This window comes from Hyaena hyaena, unplaced genomic scaffold (assembly GCF_003009895.1).
Source record: "Hyaena hyaena isolate Hyena2069 unplaced genomic scaffold, ASM300989v1 scaffold_130, whole genome shotgun sequence".
NCBI lineage: Eukaryota > Metazoa > Chordata > Mammalia > Carnivora > Hyaenidae > Hyaena > Hyaena hyaena.
This window is the reverse complement of record NW_024080762.1, coordinates 1,013,546-1,032,774: the sequence shown is the minus strand read 5'-3', so window position 1 is coordinate 1,032,774 and position 19,229 is coordinate 1,013,546. Positions and strand designations below refer to the sequence as shown.

General features: G+C 41.7%; 1 protein-coding gene across 2 annotated transcripts in view; it reads right to left on the bottom strand.

The window, feature by feature from the left end:
- Positions 1-18,825, bottom strand: part of ADPGK (ADP dependent glucokinase) — a 34,943-nt gene extending 16,118 nt beyond the window's left edge. For both annotated transcript variants that reach the window (XM_039237853.1, XM_039237854.1), the window contains exons 1-3: positions 18,549-18,825; positions 11,072-11,297; positions 7,765-7,827 (exon numbers count right to left, since the gene is read on the bottom strand). In XM_039237853.1, coding sequence (XP_039093784.1) covers positions 7,765-7,827; positions 11,072-11,297; positions 18,549-18,775 — 516 coding nt within the window. In that variant the 5' untranslated portion in view covers positions 18,776-18,825. The remainder of the gene's footprint in view (positions 1-7,764; positions 7,828-11,071; positions 11,298-18,548) is intronic.
- Positions 18,826-19,229: the final 404 nt, after the last annotated feature.

The window sequence follows — 19,229 nt, the reverse complement described above, 5'->3', positions numbered from 1 at the left end:
GAGCCACCCAGGCGCCCCTGACCTTATAAGGAATGTTAAAGGACTTAAGTGGAAAAGAAAAGGCCATAATTAGAAGAAAATTATGAAAGGGGCGCCTGGGTGGCTCAGTCAGCTAAGCGTCCGGCTTCGGCTCAGGTCATGATCTCACGGTTCATGGGTTCGAGTCCCGCATCGGGCTCTGTGCTGACAGCTAGCTCAGAGCCTGGAGCCTGCTTCAGATTCTGTATCTCCTTCTCTCTCTTACCCTCCCCTGCACTCTCTCCCTCTCAGAAATAAATAAAACATTAAAAAAAAAAAAAAAAAAGAAGAAGAAAATTATCAAAGAAAAAGACCTCACTGGTAAAAACATATAGTAAAGGTAGTAGATCAGTCACTTATAAAGCTAGTGTAAATGCAAAAGACAATAATAGTAAAATCAACTATATCTATAATAACTAGTTATGAGATAAAATTTTTAAAAATGTAAAATATGACATCAAATGCATAAAACATAGGGTGGGAGTGGAATAAAAATAAAGGGCTTTTAAGAAAATGTGTCCAATCACCAACATAAAATAGACGGCTATATACATAAGACATTATATACAAATCTCATGGTAACCAGACACCAAAAACCTGCAACAGATACACAAAAGATAAAGAGAAAGGAATCCAAGCATAACACTAAGGAAAATCATCAAATCACAAGGAAGAGAGCAAGAGAAGAACAGGGAATAACTACAAAAACAACAAGGAAACAATTAACAAAATGGCAATAAGTACATACCTATCAATAATTACTTTAAGTGTAAACGCACTAAATGCTCCAATCAAAAGACACAGGGTGACTAAATGGATGAAAACATCAGAACCATCAATATACTGCCTACAAGAGACTCACTTGAGACCTAAACATAAATAAAAACTAAAAGTGAAAGGATGGAAAAGATATTCCATGCAAATGGAAACAAACAAAAAAGCTGGGATAGCAATATTTATATAAAACAAAATTGACTTTAAAATAAAGACTTTAACAAGACAAAGAAGGTCATCACATAATGATCCCATGAGGGGATTTAACAATTGTAAATACCTATGCACCCAACATAGGAGACCTAACATATAAAGCAAATATTAACAGACATAAAGAGAAAAACTGACAGTAATACATTAATAGTAGGGGATTTTAACACTCCACTTACATCAGTGGATAAATCACCCAAACAAAAAAGAAATAAGGAAAGTGGCTTTCAATGACAAATTAGACAAGGTGGACTTAACAGATATATACAGAACACTACCAAAACACAGCAGAATACACATTCTTTTCAAGTGCATACAGAACATTCTCCAGAATAATTCATATTAGGCCACAAGTCTCAATAAATTTAAGAGGACTAAAATCGTACCAAGCATCTTTCCAGACCTCAATGATATGAAACTAGAAATTCATTCCAAGAAAAAAACTGAGAAAAAACAAACACGTGGAGGCAAACCAATATGCTACTAAACAACCAATTGCCCAACAAAGAAATCAAAGAAGAAATTTTATTTAAAAAAAATTTTTAATGTTTATTTTTGCGAGAGAAAGAGTACATGCATGTGCGTGGGGGAGGGGCAGAGAGAGAGAGAGAGAGAGGGAGACACAGAATCTGAACCAGGCTCCAGGCTCTGAGCTGTCAGCACAGAGCCCAATGTGGGACTCAAACTCAGGAGCTGTGAGATCATGACCTGAGCTGAAGTCGACTAAGCCACCCAGGTGCCCTACCCACAAAGAGGAAGTTTTAAAAAATAACCTTGAAACAAATGAAAATGGAAATACAGTGTTCTAAAATCTTTGCAACACAACAAAAGCAGTTATAAGAGGGGAGTTTATCACAATGCAGTCTAACTCAACAAACAAGAAAAATCTCAAATAAATAATTTAACCTTGAAAAAGGGTAACAAACAAAATACAAAGTCAGTAAAAGGAAGGAAATGATACCAAAGATCAGAGAAGAAATAAATGAAATGGAGACTAAAAGAATAACAGAAAAGATCAATGAAACTAAGGGTTAGTTCCCTGAAAAGACAAAAGTGATAAAACTGAAGCCTGAATTATCAAGAAAAAGAGAGGTCTCAAATAAAATCAGAAATGAAAGAGAAGTTACAATGGACACCACAGAAATACAAAGCATTATGAGACTATTCACAAAAAATATGCACCAACTGCACAACCTAGAAGAAACGGACATACCGCTACAAACATCTTCCAAGGAAGACACAGAAAGTCCGGATAGAACAATTACTAGTAATGAAATTAAATCAGTAATCAAAAAACTCCCAAAAAACAAAGTCCAGGATCAAATGGCCTCACAGGTGAATTCTATCAAACATTTAAAGAACAGTTATAACCTCTTTCTCAAACTATTAAAAACAACAACAACAAGAGGAGGAGGAGGATGAGAAAGGAATGATTCAAAATTAATTCTACCAGGCCGGGATTACCCTGAGACCAAAACCAGACAAAGACATTACAAAAACAGACAATTACAGGCCAGTATCAACGATGAACATAGATGCAAAAATCCTCAACAAAATATTAACAAACTGCATTTAAAATACATTAAAAAGATCACTCATCACAACCAAGTGGGACTTATTCTAGGGACACAAGAATGGTTTAATTTCTGCAAACCTATCAATGTGACATACCACGTTAACCAAATGAAGGATAAAAATCATATGCTTATCAACAGATGCAGAAAAAGCATTTGACAAATTAATGATAAAAACTCTTAACGAAGTGGGTACAGAGGGAACATAACTCACCATAATAAAGACCATTATATATGACAAACCCACAGCTAACATCATGTGTTAAGCTCAATGGTGAGAAGCTAAAAGCTTTTCCTCTATGATCAGGAATAAGACACGGATGTATCTCTTGCTACTTTTATTCATCATAGTACTGGAAGTCTTGGCCACAGTAATCAGACAAGAAAAATAAATAAAAGGCACCTGGACTGTTAAGGAAAAAGTAAAACTATTACAGACAGTTGTCTGCAAATGACACAATACTCTATATAGAAAACCTCAAAGACTCCACCAAAAAACTGTGGGATCTAATAAATGAATTCAGTAAAGTTACAAGACACAAATATCCAAAAATTGGTTGCATTTCTATATGGTAACAGGCAGAAACAGAAATTAAGAAAAAAAATCAAATTTACAATTAGGTCAAAAGGAGTACCTAGGAATCAATTTAACCAACAAGGTGAAAGACCTGTACTCTGAAAACTGTAAGACACTGATGAAACTGAAGAGGACACAAATAAATGCAAAGATATACTACATTCATGGATTAGAAATATTTATATTGTTAAAATGTCCATACGATCCAAACCAATCTACAGATTCAATATAATCACTATCAAAATAACCAATAACATTTTCCCATAGAACCAGAGTAATAAAAAAAATTTATATGGAACCACAAAAGACCCCAAATAACCAAGGCAATTTTGAGAAAGAATAACAACGCTGGAGGCGCAGACTCCCAGATCTCAAGCTATACTACACAATGCCATAGCAATTAACAGTATGGTACTAGAATTTTAAAAAACAGACACTAGATCAATGGAGCAAAACAGAGAGCCCAGAAATAAATCCACAATCTATATGCTCAGTTAATCTATGACAAAGAAGGCAAGAATATACAATGAGAAGGCAGTCTCTTCAATAAATTAGTTGGGAAAATTGGACATCTGCATGCAAAAGAATGAAACTGGGCCTCTTTCTTGGATCATATACAAAACTAAACTCAAAATGGATTACAACCAAGCCTTCTAAATCTAAGATCTGAAACCATAAAACTCCTAAAATAAAACAGACATCTTAGCATCTTAGCCTCTAAGACTGATGTCTTAGCAATATTTTTTCAGATTTGTCTCCTCAGGCAAGAGCAACAAAAGAAAAAATAAACATAGGTACTACAACAATCTAAAAAATGTTGCATAGCAAAGGAAATCAAGAGGATGAAAAGGCAGCCTACTGAATGGGAGAAGATATCTGCAAATGATTTTCTGATAAAAGGTTAATATCCAAAATATATAAAGAATTCATACAATTCACACTTAAAAAAAAATCTGATTTAAAAAATGGGCAGAGGACGGGAACAGACATTTCTCCAAAGAAAACATGCAGATGGCCAACAGACACAGGAAAAGGTGCTCTACATCCCTAAACATCCCTAAACAACATAAATCAAAACCACAATGAGAGACCACCTCATGCATCTCAGAATGGCCAGGATCAAAAAGCTAAGAAAAAGTATTGACAAGGATATGGAGAAAGGAACCTGGGCACCATTGATAGGAATGTAAACTCGTGCAGCTACTGTGGAAAACCATACAGAGATTCCTCAAAATATTAAAAATAGAAATTTTTTTCTATTTTTAGAAATAGAAAAAATAATCCACATGATCCAGTAATTCTACTTCTGGGTATGGGCCCCCAAAAAATGAAACACTAATTCTAATTTTGCTGCAGTATTATTTTGTGTCAACTATATTTCAATAAAAAACCCAACGACAAAAAACCCAAGATGGGGTGCCTGGGTGGCTCAGTCCATCAAACAACCGACTCTTGATTTCAGCTCACATCATGATCGCACAGTTGTGGAATTAAGCCCCACGTCCCTCTGCACTGGGCATGGAGCCTGCTTTGGATTCTCTCTCCCCCTTTCTGCCCCTGCCCCATGTACACACATGCTCTATCCCCTTCTTTCAAAATAAATTAAATTTTAAAAAAAGATGAACTTCCCTCTAAACAGACAATATAAATTACCAAATCAAGAATGAGATAAAAAAAAATCACTACAGATTCTACAGACTTTAAAAGAGTAAGAGAGTACTACGATTAATTTTATGCCAATAAATTCAACAATTTAGATGACATAAATTCCTTCAAAGATAAAACTATTGAAGACAACAGCAGAAATACAAATTCTGAACTTCTCTATATCTATTAAAGAAATCAAATGTGTTGTTAAAAACCTTTCCACATCAAAAACTCCAACTCCAGAGAGTTTCACCAGTGAATTCTACAAACACTTAAGGAAGGTATCATACCAATTCTACTTTAGCTCTTTTTAAAAAAATACTCAAGTATCTCCTAATTCATTATTACCCAGATACCAAAAGCAGGCAGATATATAAGAAAAACACAGACCAATATCCCTCATGGAAATTGATGTAAAATTTTTAAGCAAAATTTTAATAAACTGAATCTAGCAATATATAAAATGGAAAATATATCAGAACCAGGTACAGTTTATCCCAAGGATACAAAGTCAGTTTAACATTTGAAAACCAATGTAATTACCATATACCAAACTAAAAAACAAAACCTCAATCATATCAATAGATGCAGAAACAGCATTTGATAAAATCCAACATCTATTCCTAATTCCTGGCTAAATAATATACACTTACTAAACACACTCTTTATCCTTGCAATCTGGTTTCTATTCTACCATTTCACTAAATATGCCTTTGCCTAATTCACCAGGGTCTACTTCTGAAACACAATATAGCATGGTGATTAAAAATGTGCACTCTGGAGCTTTACTACTTGGGTTCAAATTCCAGCTCTACCCCTTACCAGGTGTGTGACCTTGAACAGTTGTAACTTTTCCATGCCCCATTTCTTCTATATAAAAAATGAGAATAATATGACTTCCTTTATCGGGCATTATGAGATTAAATGAGTTAATATATATGTAAAGCACATAAAACAGTGCATGGGATTTAGTAAGAACTATGTAAATGCTAGCTATTACTATTACCTTCGGAAAACACCTAGGCCTTAATCTCTGGTTGTTTTCAAATGATCACTCTGTCCATGTTGAGAAGCCTTTCAGGAGAGTGCAGTTATGGGTGGTGAGGTCAAGGCAGAGCTGGAATGTGAATCCTGGTTCAATCATTTACTGGCTAGGTGTCCTGGGCCACATTACTTAACTTCTTTGGGCCTCTTTCTGTCATGTCCAAAAAGGTAATAATACTTTATTTCTTCAGATTGTTGTGAAGATTGTGTAGATGTCCCTTTTCTTTTCTCAATCTCCTACTAAGGCCAGGCTTATTGTATCAGGATGCCTCCCAACTGGACTAGTCTTAGGCCCAGATTTGCCAGGAACCAACAGTAAATGCTATTTTCTGAAGAGGTCAACGTTAAAGGTCAATCTTGTATTCACCCAGGACTTCTAGAGTGTTGTCCTCCCAGAGGCCAGAATGCTTCTCAGGGTCAGGCAGGTGGCCTTTTAGGGACCAAGAGTCTGATGGGAAGAATCTGGGCTCTAATGAGTTTATAATTGACCTTCTCTTCAATCTATTAACTGGCGATATTTCTGAAAGTCAGCTTTAGAATTTCTAATCTCTATTTGGGAGTTAATTACTACCTATAAAGAAACTGGCTGCAAAAAATTTGTATTTTTCACCCTCATATTTCATGAGAACTTTAATTTTTATTAAAATGCAATGTTCACACTTTTTTAAAAAAAATTTTTTTTTAATGTTTTATTTATTTCTAGGAGAGAGAGAGAGAGAGACAGCGTGAGCAGGGGAGGGTCAGAGAGAGAGGGAGGCACAGACTGAAACAGGCTCCAGGCTCTGAGCTGGCAGTTAGCACAGAGCCCGACGCAGGGCTCGAACCCACGAACCGCGAGATCATGACCTAAGCGAAAGTCGGACGCTTAACCGACTAAGCCACCCAGGCGCCCCGCAATGTTCACACTTTAACATGTACTCACATCTATGCACATCCATCTCTTGGTGGTGTACAGTGTGGCTCCATATGAATTTTTTCTCCTCAACCAGCTGATTATCTGTATTTCGGGGTATATCTCTGGGGTCTTGATTCTGTGCCCCTGACCCATATTTCTGTTTTCAGGCTGGTTCCCCAAACTTGAGGACTGTTTACAGCTCCCCTCCCTGTCATCAGTAGCCACAACTATTTTGCACTTCTCAAGTTTGTTTACTCCAGAATCATCTTTGTTAAGTCTATCTGCTTTGTCCTCACATAGAAAGGATTCCATTTTAGGAGGCTTTAGATACGTGGTTTCTCCCCTTCTGGCTGCTCTAATCCATTTTACAGCAGGACAACAGCAATAACCTCCTTGCTGTCCCCCCCCACTCCAGACTTACCTACTCATAACAGAGAACCTGCTTACGTTATTTTGAACAGAGCAGTCATTTTTAATTCTATTTAAACCAAATGTTTGAAGACACCACCACTGACCTCTACCTGAGGCCTTCATTTTCCAACACTCTGGATCCAAGCTCATCAATACAGTCATCTACATTTTCTCTCGTCACTGCGTATTCCCCAGTCCTAGGTCCTGATTCTGGAGCCCAGAGGCTCTTAACCATCACATGATATAGTATTTAAGGACGTGGGCTATAGGGTCCTGGATTAGAAGATTCCATTTCTGATTAGCCATGAACTTCTCAATGCCTTCAGCTTTATGTGGAAAGCAAGACTATTACAGTACCAACAAGAGTACCAACTGGGCTCCGCTGTTGCCAGGACTGAGCTAACTTATGTAAAGCTCTGTCAGGCACACAGTAAGCACTGAAAAAGCATTAGCTATTACCACTGTCCTACTATTACTATATTGCCTTCTAACAAGCGACCTAGGGTCTGGCACATACTAGGTGGTCCTATATATATTGAATATTCATTCTTGCCCCTAAATTTATTGAAAACACTAGTAAAAGATGGAGGTTTTAAGCTGGGTATTTGACCTACCTTTAAATCTGAGTTGGCTGCAAATTTCTGTCCAATTAAAGCCGCATTTCCTCCTACATAGTGCTGTAAGATAGTTCAAAGTTATTAGACAATATTTTAGCACAACTATGTTAGGCAAGTTTAATAATTTTTAATTTAATGAATTCATGGTCCATTTTCCCCCCAAAACATTTTGAGGCTACTTTATAACAATGCCACACAGATGAGGTTAATAAGATCATTAACCTCATAGGTTAACAGACACAATGAAGTACAAGCAAAGGTGGAAAAAAACCAAATATACCAACCATGAAAATCAGTATAACTGCCGTAACTGTAGATCAAATCTGGCCTTGAGCTTCCAGGAAGCCATAACAGATAAAGGAAATATGAAAAATGTGGATAAATCTTATCTCCTACACTACAATCCTTCTAAAATGAATGTATGATCGTGTCATTCTCCTAAAAATCATTCGATACTACAATGAACTAAAATCCAACTTCTAAGTGAGGCACACGGGTTTTTTTTCTTTACCTGCCCCCTGCCCTCCTTTATACCCTCCTCTCCTGCCCTTTCCTCCCACACCATGCTTGCAACTGAGTCTGCCTTCCTAGGTCTTTGTGCTTTTAGTACACGCTGCTTCCTTTGTTCAGGATGCCTGCCCCTTCTCAGGCACTGGTAAATGCCTAATTACTTCTCAAGAAACAGCTGTACTCACCTCTTATGCCATGTTTTCTGTCCCTCTTACCCCACTGCCACCTCAGCCTCCACAGTCCCATTCCCAGACAGGATTATAGATCCCTTGCTGCCCCTATACTCAAACCTCCACTACAGCCCTTGTCCACTTTGGCTACTCTCATCTGGGTACATGACTAGCTCCCTCAGGGCAGGACTGGCTTCTTATAGTTAAGCGCTCAGTGAATGTTTGTTGCTCAGTTTTGAGAAAGATGTGTTAGAAAATACAAAGGCCTTCCTAGGGCCTGGGTGGCTGTGGCTTAGACGTCGACTTTGGCTCAGGTCATGATCTCGTAGTTCGTGAGTTCAAGCCTCACATCAGGTTCTGTGCTGACACCTCAGAGCCTGGAGCCTGCTTCGGATTCTGTGTCTCCCTCTCTCTCTGCCCCTCCCCCAACTTGCACTCTTTCTCTCTCTCTCAAAAATAAACATTAATTAATAAACAAAAGAACAACAAGAAAACAAAAACAAACGCCTACTTGGGAGCAAATCTAAGGGTAACAGACTCTAACACAGAACCTCTCCTAAATACCACCTCTCTCAGCAGCAGACCTGGTGATGGAGAGCAGACAACTGATGTTCCATGTTGCCAAGGATGGATCCACACGCTTTGGATACCTGATAGGTAGGAGTTAAGGCTGATGCTTGACTAGGAAAACTGAGAAGCCTCATCAATAGTCTTGCCTAGAGGGGATGCCACCACCTCACCTTCCAGTCCTCAGTCACATGCAGACACACAGACTAAACACACAATTCTAGATTCTAGACATCACTTTCATCCTAAGCTTTGTGTTGGCCAATTTTTAGATTCAGATAAACAGTAACAGCTTCCTTTAAATAAACGTAAAGCTTTCTGTAATACAGGCTAAAATCTGGTCTTTTGACATGTTAGCATTAATTTATATTTGACAATGACAGCCAAAAGAACTTACTAAAAATCTTGGGGGAATATATTAAGATTCTATGAAGTGGATTTTAGATTTTTCGTATAATAGTTATTAACTGCTGTTTTATCAATGTGCCTTACAGCTTAAGGGAGTTTGAAAAGACTCCAAATTAAGTGTTACCCTAGTGGAAGGTAAATAACACATTTTAGGTTTCATAATTTTAACAAATGACTTGGACAATCAAAAAGCTAGGTGAAGTTTCTGTAGAAAAAAAATTTTTTTTGCGTTATGAAACAAAAGGCAGGATCAAGGCAGAAGAGAACAGAAATTGAATTAGTGGTTCAAATACTATAATCATAAAGGCTTTTAGCAGCACACCTATCATCATGTTGTAACTATCAAGATTCTTTCATAAGAGATCAGAATCTCACTACTGAGTTCAGCTGTAAAAATGATCGTAGCTGACATTTTAACAGCTTGCTGTCCTCTTTACAAACTCGGCTGGGTAAAACCCATGCCCACTTCTAATGTTCAAATGGGAAGCTTCAAAGGAAAAAAAAAAACCTTTAAAATCTTAAAAGTTCTCAAAATAAAAGTGGTCATAAAGAAAGGCCTGTGAAAGGTACCAATTAAAAATGGCATTAAGAGCTCCGCTAGCAAGAACCATGTCCAGACTGGGTGACTAGCCAAGGGAAGATTTTAGGTAAGAAGAACTGGGGGTGGAGACAGGCTGAAATAAACAATAAAAATTCAGCCTCAGGAGGCAAGAGGGCACGTGTAGCAGCAGGTATGCTGGGGTGAGGGGAGGGCCTGAGGTCTCTGGCCCCACAACTTCCTCTTACTCCATGAAATATCTGGACCTCAAGAAAATATATGGACCATGTGGGCACTCTAAGCTCTCTCCATCTCAGACAGGTTCTACCCTGCAGACTGGGGGTTCTCAAAACAAAGTCCTCAAACAACAAATTCAGTGTAACAATGATTCTGTGTTTCAGGTCTGAGACCACTGATCTAGACCAGCAGTTTTCAACCAGTTTGCTTCTCTCCTCTCCCTAACCCTGGAAACAACTGACCATGTCTGGAGACATTTTTAATTGTCACACCTGGGGAGGGAGGGGAGTGCCACTGTCATCCAAAAGGTAGATGGCAGAGATGCTGAACATCTCACAACATGCAGGACAGCCCCTACAACAAAGAACTATCCAACCCTAAGAGTCAGTAATGTCGAGGTAAGGAGCCTGGCTATGGAACACTAGAGCAGAGGTGAGGACTCCCTTGCCATGTAAAAGCTACAACCAGTTCTCTGTGCATCTGGCCTTATTCTGCTCAGGAGGGACTCAGTCATATTATAATTACTCTACATTATCAGCCACAAGCAATACCCAAACAAGTTAAGAGGTAGGTATCCTTCCCACCTTAAACTTGGGTAATACGAAAAAAGAGAAATTTCATGGATGAACCAGAACCAAACTCTTAGTACCGATGCTTCATAAATGTTGGCTGAATTGAACCGACTGGAAACAGTGGAGTTAATGCAAGTTCAGACATACATCTTACAAACAGGGAAAAATGCTGTAGAACTGGATTCCCAACAATCACCCTTGGGAGAGAATGAAGGAAAAGTTTATCAGTTCTTTCTAGGAACCATACAAAAAGGTATCTTTCCCCACCTTCTCTTAATTTACTGCTGGTGAACCAAACAGACCTGGGCTCCTGGGAGCTCTGACGCAATCTGGGCAATGCCATGGAAAGCTTCCTTATCACTGAAGAAGCGCTCAGCTGCTGCTCCCTTCTCCAAGAAGTGAATGAAAGTTTCTTCCAGATCATTCCTTGAATGCAGGATGGTGTGATCTTTCCCATTCCCAGGACTCAGACCAAGCGCCTGCAAGAGCTTCACTCCTGAGAGCACTACATCCACACAGGCATTGACTCTGGAAGGAGGAAAGAGACAGCATGAAAGAAAAAACCAGAAGCACCAAGGCAGCTAGTCTGCATTTAACAACAGAGAAATGTTTCCAGAAACTGTATTCAAACAGAAAAACAGATGAAGTGGATCTGAAACCTTAACTGGGAAGTACACAGCATAGGCAGAAGGAAGATTCCTTTATTTGGACATATGCCAGAATATTTCTTTGGATCAGAACACAGGATTCTTTTCGGGGCGCCTGGGTGGCTTAGTCGGTTAAGCGTCCGACTTTCGCTTAGGTCATGATCTCGCGGTTCGTGGGTTCGAGCCCCGCGTCGGGCTCTGTGCTGACTGCCAGCTCAGAGCCTGGAGCCTGTTTCAGTCNGGTTCGAGCCCCGCGTCGGGCTCTGTGCTGACTGCCAGCTCAGAGCCTGGAGCCTGTTTCAGTCTGTGACTCCCCCTCTCTCCGACCCTCCCCTGCACACGCTGTCTCTCTCTCTCTCTCCTAGAAATAAATAAAACATTAAAAAAATTAAAAAAAAAAAAGAACACAGGATTCTTTTCAATAGGTTGGCAAATCTTTATAAGCTACAAAGAGAAGACAACTGCTCAGCATTTTAGAACAAAGATATCATGATAACACAAATACAGCACTTCTGAGAAAATGCTGACAGAGCCAAACTGTCTGGATTCATACTGGCTTTGTGACTTGGGCAAGTCAAATTTCTGTATCTCAATCTCCTCATTCATAGAATGGTGTAATATGGGTACTTAACTTATAGAGCTGTTTTGAAGATGAAGTTAATATATGCTTAGGAACACTGCTTAGTGCAAAGTAAGCAAAATGTAAGTTTTGGTCAAAAGTCAAGTATCAGAGAGTTTCCCTCCAAAGACACATTTGGAAGGTGGTTAAGACACTAAATACCTAAATGTCTAAGTACTCCCAGCTGAAACTCTTAAAGAGTTAAGAGGTGCTTTAAAGACTTAGGCACACCTACAGTCTTGTAACAACTCATCACTTGGCAGGGATTCATTAGATCAATCCATGACCTTAAAGGGATCATAAGAAACCAATGCTGCATCACCTGGTTGGCTCTGCAGACTCAAATTATAAAGCACTCCGGTTGTCTGGCATGGCCTCTCTCCTACGTGTGCACAGAAAAGTTCTGGCTTATATTTTTAATGTTGCTTTACTAAACGCCATCCCTTAAAAGAGAAGGGTCAAATAATTTGGGTAGCTAGATGAGGACTTCCTGTCCCCCACCCCAGAGTCACCTTTATTCCTGCCTCTGCCTATTGAGGATGTCATTCTTGCCAATGGGGCTAGATGACCACACAGGCAGCTTGTAAGCCTGAGAGGACCTAGGCCCACAGCAGGCCAACCAATAGCTCCTGTTGAGAAGGGGGCTGGGCTTCCAGGTGAAATCCAAGCAGCTTTGAAACTATAAAATATAATCAATAAAGAAGGCTCAAAGGATTGGATTCTAATATGGAATACACCTACAATGTTTCCCTTCTAGTCTCTTAAAAAACAAACAAACCAAAAAAACCTCTACATGTGGAAATTAACAAAGTCATTGATGGTGGTAATCCCTAAGAAAAATGGGATTGGGTAAGGGAGAGGAATTTCATTTTTCATTAGATTTGTTTCTAATTCTTAAAAGCACGTATTACTTTTACAACTGAAAAACAATATAATTTTTAAAAGGTTCATATGTAGACTAGATATAAGGTTTACAATGGCAAGGAAGAGACAGACCTCTCCTAGTGATACAAACTGACGACACTCTCATCTTAAGGATGCTTTATTTTTCCCCTATGGATCACGTGCTTTAAAAAAGATTTCTGCCTACCAATCAGCATTTAAATGCTCAAATTTACTTTACATTGACATTCATATGGCAGGTGCTGAACTGTGTTTAAAAGACATCCCTTTCATAGTCCTGCATGATCATAAACCAAGCACACCTTAGAAATTGGTCTCAATTCCACCTCATACAGGGTGTTCTTTATTTCTACTGGATGCAACATTACATGTCTAAAGGGTAGACTCTTAATAGGAATACTATCCCTGGCTCTCAGATTCAAGTAGGTTCCCTAGTTTCAGACAGTGCAAGTTTGGATAGCAAGAGACCCTATTTCCACCAAAGAGTCCTATCTAGGAAATGTATCCCAATGGATTTGGGTACGGAGTATGGAGAACAAAGTTCAGACACTGAGGAATGCCCATACTTGAAGACAGCGACTTCCACAAATACATCACCTTCATATCCATATCATATCTATAAATATCCATAGGATACTGGATACTCTTCTTTTTTAAAAATTTTTAAAAATACTTATTTATTTTTGAGATAGTGCGAGTAACAGAGGGGCAGAGAGAGAGAGAGAGAGAGAGAGAGAGACAGAATCTGAAGCAGGCTCCAGGCTCAGAGCTGTCAGCACAGAGCCCAATGTGGGGCTTGAACTCACAAACCGTGAGATCACAACCTGAGCCGAAGTCGGACACCTAACCAACTGAGCCACTCAGGTGCCCCCAGTTTGATTCTTTAAAGATGAGAATGGTGGAAGTTTACAGAAGTTACAAAAAAACAAAACCAAAAAGGAACAATGTTCAGCATATTTTGCAACATAAGACAAAGCCCAACAGAATTCTGATTTTATCCCCCCCCTAGAATTCTGATTTTAAAAAATGTAACTACCATAGGAACACTTTCCACCCCTCAATTTAATCATGCCATGAATACTAAGGGGAAAAAATCTTATAAAAGGAAAACATGTTATTTAGTAGCTTTTAATAATAAAAAGATCACTGAACATCTCTGTGCCAGACACCAAACTAAGTACTTCTCCATGTGCTTTCTAGTTACCCTTTGACCAGAGCAAGAATCTTCCTCTGCACTCACCTCAATTCAACAGCATCTGAAAATGTAAACAAGCACATTGCCTACGTCATTTTATTATCAGGGGAACTCGAGAGAGGGAGGGAGCAAAAGAACCACAAAATTATGCTCATTTGACTTTACGCAGAATTTCACAGTTGAGTAAGAAAGATATAAAAGATTATGAGTTTGGAGGAAAGGAAGACATGGATGAAATAACTGGAAAATAAAGCAAGGCAACAGATACTGAATGTCCAAACAAGAAGAGCTATAAGGGCAGGGGAGCCTGGACTTCCAGGCCTTACTGTCAGAAGCTTGTTGGGGGGCATGGGGGGGGGAAGGGGGCACAGTTCCCCTTCTAGGCTGTAAGTTTTTTAAAGGCAAGGATGGTGGTTCTCATCACCTCCCTTCTGTTTCATTATCTATAAAATGTTTCCTTAGGTTCTTCCTAGGTTTAACCCTATACCTGAGATATTTACAATAGGCAATCATAATCACCAGAGGCAGAAGTGCAGAGAAAAGAAATCCAAAGGGGCAGGGGCAGTGATCCCTGCGCAGAACTCTGGATGGTACTCTGGACAGAGAGAGAAGGCTGGTATTTCTGAAGCAATGCATGGTAAGGCACGCATTTTCAGAGAGATCACTCTACTTTGCAAAACGCAGTAAGACAGGCAAGGAGTCATCACTGTTTTCAGTTGAGAGAAGCCGAGGCTGGAGGCTGACTAACATTCCAAAGGGCACAAACGGAGGGGCCTAAATTCAAACCTAGATTTATCTGATACTGAAGCCCTCACAGGCAGCGTGCACAAGCATAGTTGCAGATGATGGGATTAACTTTCTGTCTGGATACAATAAGAATGTGGATCTAGTTAGAATGGAGAGTTGAACAGAGGAGTGGAGTAAGACATGCTTCGAAAGGTCAGGGGAAAGCCAGGTATTGAGGAATGAACATTAGGTTCATGATTCACCCATTGGGTCTTAGGCACCAGAGTCTGATTTTGGAGCAGAGGAGGTGGCACATTTTAGAAAGGTGTGGTAGTGTGCTTGCCACTGACCATCTTCTTGAAACTCCTCCTATCCAGTTTTTCTCTGGGTCCTTTCCACCAGCCCCCTACATGCTGGTGCCTTCCAGAATTCCACCCTTGCCATTTACCTTCCCTTCTTGCTCTCTTCCAGGGTGATCCTATCCAGTCTCTGACCTCAACCTAACTATTGGTATCCCCAAAGCCTGCAAGCCTGTTCTCAATATGGCTCCTAAACTTCAGCTTCACTGTTAGCTGAAGGCTCAGCTTCATTTGAAATCCCACAAGCAGGTACAGTGCCCTTCCTCTGAAATCCAACCTGTTACCTTTCAACACAAACTTTTTCCCTTTTCTTAATCACTTTTGGCAGTAATGTGGCATGAACACGGTCGAAGCTAGAAACCGGCTTACCTGTGACTCTGCTACTAGATGACAATATTTGTATCTGCCTATATAAGGTTATAAAATACCTGATGCTGAAAACTTGTCATTTTGGACTGCCTTTCTTTACCACACTCAACCTGTTAACAAATCTCACATCGAGTACAACTGTCAATGAAAAAAGGCTCTTCTCTCCCTTCACCCAGACCTCACAACGGCCTCTTAACTAAGGTCAGGATGTCAAGACTTTCCTCCTCATGAACCACACTAAATTGTGCATTGAGAGTGCAAGTGAATGTGTGTGTTCTCCTGAGAAGTCAAACTACAACAGCCCCTCCCCCAAATGAAATTCTAGTGCACGTACTGCAACTTCTCTCACCTATGCCTCGCATATTGCCATTTTTAGGGCTAAAATAAAATCACTTTGGGTAATGAAAAATGTTACCAACGGATGTCTGTTACCCACAAAAATGATGTGAAACTGTCAATGAGGTTAGAGCCACGGCTCAAAACCCATCCTTTACATTCCTGAAAGGAATGTAACGAAGAAGAACTTAGTCTTATTTACCTGCTTATAAAACTTTACTGCTCTCCCACCACCTTCCCTGATATAAAAGGCCCTTCTCAGCATCATTTACTAACCTCTCTCTACCATAAGGTCCTTCACTCAAAACACGGCCAACTTGCTGTTCCCAAACTGTATACTTCACATTTGGTTCTCTCTGCTTCAGTAGACTTACTCCCCCACCCTTGTGTGGAGAAATCCCCTTTCTTCTCCAGGGCGTATATCCCATGCAGTATATCACTATAGCAGAATATATTTTCCAAGATGGCCACAAGATGTTCCATCCCACATTCTTTTTTACAACGTGACATTGACATTCCTCCCATCAAGATGCGCTCTAAATCCCAGCCCTTTGAAACCAGTTGGACCTAGGACTGTGGTAGAAGTTAATGCTATGTGCTTTGAAGATTAGGTGGTAAAAGGCATTAAGGCTTCTGCCTGCTCGTCTCGGGACATTGTCTCCTTACCCTGCTATGAGAAACCTACGTAGCTGCACAGAACGCCTGCTCAGGAGAAAACACCAGCTGAGGCCGTAGCTGACAACCACAACCAACCTGTAGGAGGATTCCAGTCCCAGGCACCATCTGACTGAAGCTGCGTGACAACGCACGTGAGAAGTGCCTCGCAGAGCCTAACTGAACCTCAGAATCAGAAAGGATAATAAAATGACCATGTTTTAAGCTACCAAGTTTTGGGGGGATTTGTGATTCAGCCATAGTAAATGTAACATCACTTTCTCAGAAAGATGGAGCATTTTCCAAAACCTCATCCTGGGAAGAATCAGTAATCCTGTGGGACACAAGGCTACCTTGTTTTTAGCACTAGTTCTGCAAAGCACTTTTGATAATTGTTACAGACAGCACTGTGTGCCCCTGTCCCCCACCAATTCATATGTTGAAGCACAAACCACAAACGTGACTGTTTTTGGAGATAGGGACTATTTAACCTAAGAGGGCTAAAGTCCACATAGTAAGAGGAAGAGACACCAGGAGTGTGCATGCACAGAGAAAAGGCCATATGGGTACATATGAGAAGGGGGCATCTGCAAGTCAGGAACAGAGGACCCACTAGAAGCCAATCTTGCCAGCACCTCACCTTGATCTGAGACTATCAGCATCTACAACTGTGAGAAAATAAATTTCTGTTGTTTAAGCCACTCAGACTGTGGCATTCTACTATGACAGCATGTGCACTAATAATGAATGTATCTCTTTTCAACAAATGAGGCAGGGATCTTGCTTCACCCATTTCTGCCTCCTCAGAACTTAGCACGGACCTGACACATACCATGTAGGTGATCATTTTTATCGAATGTGCATTAACACCAGGAAGGACAATTAAGAAGCTGATAAGGAAGTCGGTGAAAGGGCCTGAACTTGAAAGAAGAGGTAAAAGGGGATAAATCCCAAGAAACAAGATACTGACATTAAAATATATCTATATATCTATATCTATATATCTGACATGCGAGTGCTCTTTACAGCAGACACCATGCTAGATCACACGATTATTGTGTCTAACCTTCAAGATAATTTTGCTCTGCCTTAGCCTTCCCCCAGCACTGAAAAATCCAGCAGAATACTTCACAGATGGTCTGCTTTCGTATGGGGCTTTTAGGGGGAGGCAAGATATTTAAGTCTAACTGAGCCAGGGTGTAAAGTTAGTATGAAGAGAATACATTTTTGGAGAGGAACACAAAGAAAGGTGGCACTGTGAGCTGAGAGAACCGTATATATGCCACGTCGCTGAAGTCAGGGGAAGAAGAAAGTTTCAAAAAGCGAACCTCTTTAGCGCGTGGAAGCCTGCAGAGAGTTGGGAACAAAAACTAAAATAAGGGCAACTGAACTAGAAAATCAACAAGTCACCAGTGAGTTTTGAGAGAGTAGTTTCAGTAGAGTGGTGGTCTCCCACACTTCCTTGTTCGGGAAGGGAAAACAAGGGAAATAAAGTCGGCACTTAAAGGCAGCGAGCACGCCACTCACTCAAGAAGTTCAGAAGCAAGAGGATACGCGTCGTTAAGAACCAGGTGTCTCTGACCGCAAAAAGGCTGAAACAGAAGAGCTGAAACAGGAACGAAGGAGACTGGAACAGGAGGATGTCAGGCTGCGCGGGATTTGCAAGAGGCTACTAGGCGGGTCCTCCCGAGAAGAGGGACGCAGAGGCTAGCTAGAGCAAGCAGCAGTCTGGTGAGTCCTTGCAGCAGCGACGAACAAGGCTCGTCCCAGACCTCCGACGCTTCTCGTCAAGGAAGCGGCGTGGACACCAGCGCCGAGGGGGCCTCCCGGGGACATCTGGGAACCCGTCTCTGCGCGGCTCGACCTCCCAGCTCCCCAGCCGCCCGGACTCCGCCAAGGTGGCCCCAGGAGGCCCGGAGCGGCCGCACCTCCGTGGAGAGACCCAGAGCCGCAGGCCCCGCAGGCACTCACCCCACGGCCACGCGGCGCCAACGCCGGGCCGGCCGTACAATGAGCGCGTCCCAGGCGGCCGCCAAGCGGCCCTCAGGGGAGCCGGGTCCCGGGGGCGCGGGCGCCAGCTGTAGCGAGCTCCACAGCGAGCGCAGCGCCGAGCCGGGCAGCTGCGGCTCCAGCAGGAGGACACAGCCCACCGCCAGCGCCAGGAAGCCGGCGTACGCAGAGCCGCGCCACAGCGCCATGGGGACTGAGGCGCCGCAGCAACCGGCCAGCTCCTTTCCCGGCCCGCGCCTCTTCCGTCTCGGCGTGCGCCGACGTCGGCACGCGTCACGTCACGCCGGCGCGCCGCGGCCCCCGGGGGGCGGGCTGGGAGCCGGGCTCCGCCCCTCTCCGCCTGGGCGGACTCCGGCGCTGGGGGGCGCGGTTGCGCGACCCTGCACGAGGTTGGACAAAGGCCGGAACGCGGAGCCGGGCGTCTTGCGCCCCGCGCCGCCGCAGAGCCCTCGCCCGGATCCAGTACCAGAGCGGCGAGGGCACGTTATTTTTCCCAATACGACGGAACGGACGGATTATGCAGAAGCGGGCCCACCTCACGTTAACCTTTGAGCCCGTCATCGTCCCCATTTGAGCAGCGCCTGCAGTTGCCTGGAGGGGCAGCAGTTACACTCCCCCTCTTTTAAGGCGTCCCTCCGCGTG